At 39.8% G+C, this 3071-nt stretch overlaps 1 protein-coding gene across 1 annotated transcript in view; it reads left to right on the top strand.

The window, feature by feature from the left end:
* LOC100960696 (actin-related protein 2-like) overlaps positions 1 to 3071 on the top strand; it is a gene marked incomplete at its 5' end in the record, with an annotated part of 9275 nt that overhangs the window by 2724 nt on the left and 3480 nt on the right. The window contains one exon of the mRNA XM_003793488.2: positions 1995 to 2127. Within this exon, the coding sequence (XP_003793536.1) occupies positions 1995 to 2127 (133 nt within the window). The remainder of the gene's footprint in view (positions 1 to 1994; positions 2128 to 3071) is intronic.

Here is a 3071-nt window from a genome sequence, read left to right as displayed (position 1 = left end):
TGCTGTGGTGTCATAGCTCACAGCAACCTCTAACTTTTGGGCCCAAAGTGATCCTTTTGCCTCAGGTTGTTTGTTTGGTTTTTTTTAAGCATAGATGAGGTCTCGCTTTTGCTCAAGCTGGTCTCAAACTCCTGAGCTCAAGGAATCCACTGGCCTCTGCCTCCTAGAGTGCTAGGATTACTGTAGTGATCCACCACGCCCAGCCTCTAGTGATGGTAAATTCTAATGGTAGGGATTAGGTAGATGTTTTTGTCCCTTGATTTAATGATCATTATTGATAGCAAAATTGCATTTTAAAGTGCATGCCTGCCTGTTGATGATGATTGGAGTTTTGACATTCCTAAAGCACAGGAGTTTCAGTTAGTGTTTTGACCACAGAGTTTGCATTGATAGTGACGCAGCTCCAATTTCACATCTTCTGCATATTGAAGACATGCATGTGAATGCCTGTGTGTCCAGCTCTCATGTAGCTTTACTTCAGCTGCTTGATTTTGCTACATTCACAAGTGCATGCTTGGGCAATTAAATACAAAACAGTGCTTTTCCAGAAGGTAGAATGGCAGTAGCCTTAGCCATTGGGAGTCTAGAAATAAGAACGAACCTGAAAGCCAGTTTGAATGAGGCCAAAGTGGATGTGACTCAGCTCCCAAATGTTATGTGAAGAGCATTCCTCATGGCTCAGCACCTGTAGCTCAAGCAGCTAAGGCACCAGCCACATACACCAGAGCTGGTTGGTTCAAATTCAGCCAGGGCTTGCCAAACAACAATGACAACTACAACCAAAAAATAGCTGAGCGTTGTGGGGGGCGCCTGTAGTCCCAGCCACTTGGGAGGCTGAGGCAAGAGAATCGCTTAAACCCAGGAGTTGGAGGTTGCTGTGAGCTGTGATGCCACTACACTCTACCCAGGGTGACAGCTTGAAGCTCTGCCTCAAAAAAAAAAAAAAAAAGCATTTCTCAGACCCTCACTCAGATTCTATTACTTTTACTACATAGGCAGTTATTTTCAATTTGAGTATCACAGCCAACAGCATATTTAAAGAAGAAAGAAGGGATTACTGTAAGAAGTAAACACATCCATCTAGCCAAAAATAACAGCAGACAGCCTCAAAGGCTAAAGAACTCAAAGGAAAAACTGCAAGAGACAAATGGAAAAATTAAAAAGCAAGAACTTGAATCAAGGTGGAACATAGTTAATGATAGAGGCCAGGTACACTGGTTCACTATTATAATCCTAGCACTTGGGGAGGCTGAGGTGGGTGGATTGCTGGAACTCAGGAGTTAGAGACCAGCCTGAGCAAGAATGAGACCCTTTTTCTATTAAAAATCAAAAAACTAGCTGGGTGTTGTGACCGGCGCCTGTAGTCACAGGTGCACCTGTTGTCCCAGCTACTTGGGAGGCTGAGGCAAGAAGATCGGCTTGAGTCTAGGAGTTTGAGGTTGTTGTGAGCTATGATGATGCCATGGTACTCTACCCAGGTGACAAAGTGAGACTCTGTCTCAAAGAATATAGCTAATGATAGTAAACAACCACATCTCAGTGGCTATAGGGGGGAGCAAGCACTGTGATAACAGTCTAAATACTAGAAGTTTGTATGGAAATCTTGGTCATTATTAGAAGACTCAATTATATTTGCAATAAATTATATCATGCGCTTTTAGAAATATTTTTGTGTTGGGGAGGCAACTATGGCTCAAAGGAGTAGGGTGCCGGCCCCATATGCCAAAGGTGGCAGGTTCAAACCCAGCCCTGGCCAAAAACTGCAAAAATATATATATATTTGTGTGTGTGTGTAAATTATAAAAATATTTTATATGTAAAAATGGGTTGTGTTCTTGCAATAGTAGTACTAGCAGACATTCAGCCCTGTAATTTACACGTGGAATTTTGTTTTATTCTCCCAGCTACCACCTGAAGCTAATAAATAGCAGTAAACCTGAGATACCATTTCTCTAATCTGAAACCCCAAATAAATAACCATTATGCCTTTCTAGATCTGAATTCTATAAACACATTGTGCTTTCTGGAGGGTCTACTATGTACCCTGGCCTGCCATCGAGGTTGGAACGAGAACTTAAACAGCTCTACTTAGAACGAGTTTTAAAGGGAGATGTGGAAAAACTTTCTGTAAGTATTAACAATACCACTATTAACATTCTTAAAACCCTAAAAAGTAGCTTTGAATCCTGACAACCACCAGAGGGAGCAAGAAGTCTTCTTAAACAAATTCCTATTGCAATCAAGTGTGGCCTAGAAGAGACAGGTTAAAATAAATGGTTTAAGGTAAGTTCTTACCCAGAAGGGTGGTTACTATATTCAGTAGATAGAGACAGCTAGGTCAAGGCCAAACGTTCTGGTTCATCTTTACTGACCAGAGTGGAATCATAGGTGTTTCTAAGTATGTGGGAAGAACCTGCTATTCTCTGTGGAGAAATGAACATCCTACTTGATTTTTTTGTTGTTATTTTTTGTGGAGTCTTTGGGTAATTTTTGGATGTGTATTCAGCTTTCAGCACTATGCGCTATCTCATATTTCTGATTTTAGGTTATTTCCTGGCTGTTTGTTGCATGTGTTTTATTTCGTCAATCAGATTGTAAAAACCTCATGTCTTCAGTAGTTTTGCATTCCAATGATTGTCATAGCTCTTGAAATCAACTTGAATTGATAGTTATTGATAAGTATAGCAGAAAGAAACTTTTAGACTAGTATGTAGTAGTTGATGTTTCTTTGACATGGGTTCTTTTTCTCCCCCAAATTCTGGTCCATGTGAAGTACACTATATCAAGCAAGAATCGTGCAATCCTGGGTAACCTCTGAGCTATGTCTCACTGACTTTGATCAATTTTCAGATAATGAGATTACATACTGCAGAGTACAGTATGTTTTGGTGACACTAATGTTACATTTTTCTTACATGACTTAAAGTGTTGAAATTAAATTGAGTGTAGGCTCACATACATTAAACAAATTAAGGGCTGGAAAGAAGTCATACACTCTAAGTACTTAACTCATTTTTCTGATTTTATTGAGTTATACATACAGTTTTTTGGTTTTTTGGGTTTTTTTTTTT

Source organism: Otolemur garnettii, unplaced genomic scaffold (genome assembly GCF_000181295.1).
Source record: "Otolemur garnettii isolate 467f Iridium unplaced genomic scaffold, OtoGar3 scaffold00068, whole genome shotgun sequence".
In the NCBI taxonomy this organism is placed as follows: domain Eukaryota; kingdom Metazoa; phylum Chordata; class Mammalia; order Primates; family Galagidae; genus Otolemur; species Otolemur garnettii.
This window is presented reverse-complemented; position numbering and strand designations above follow the sequence as displayed.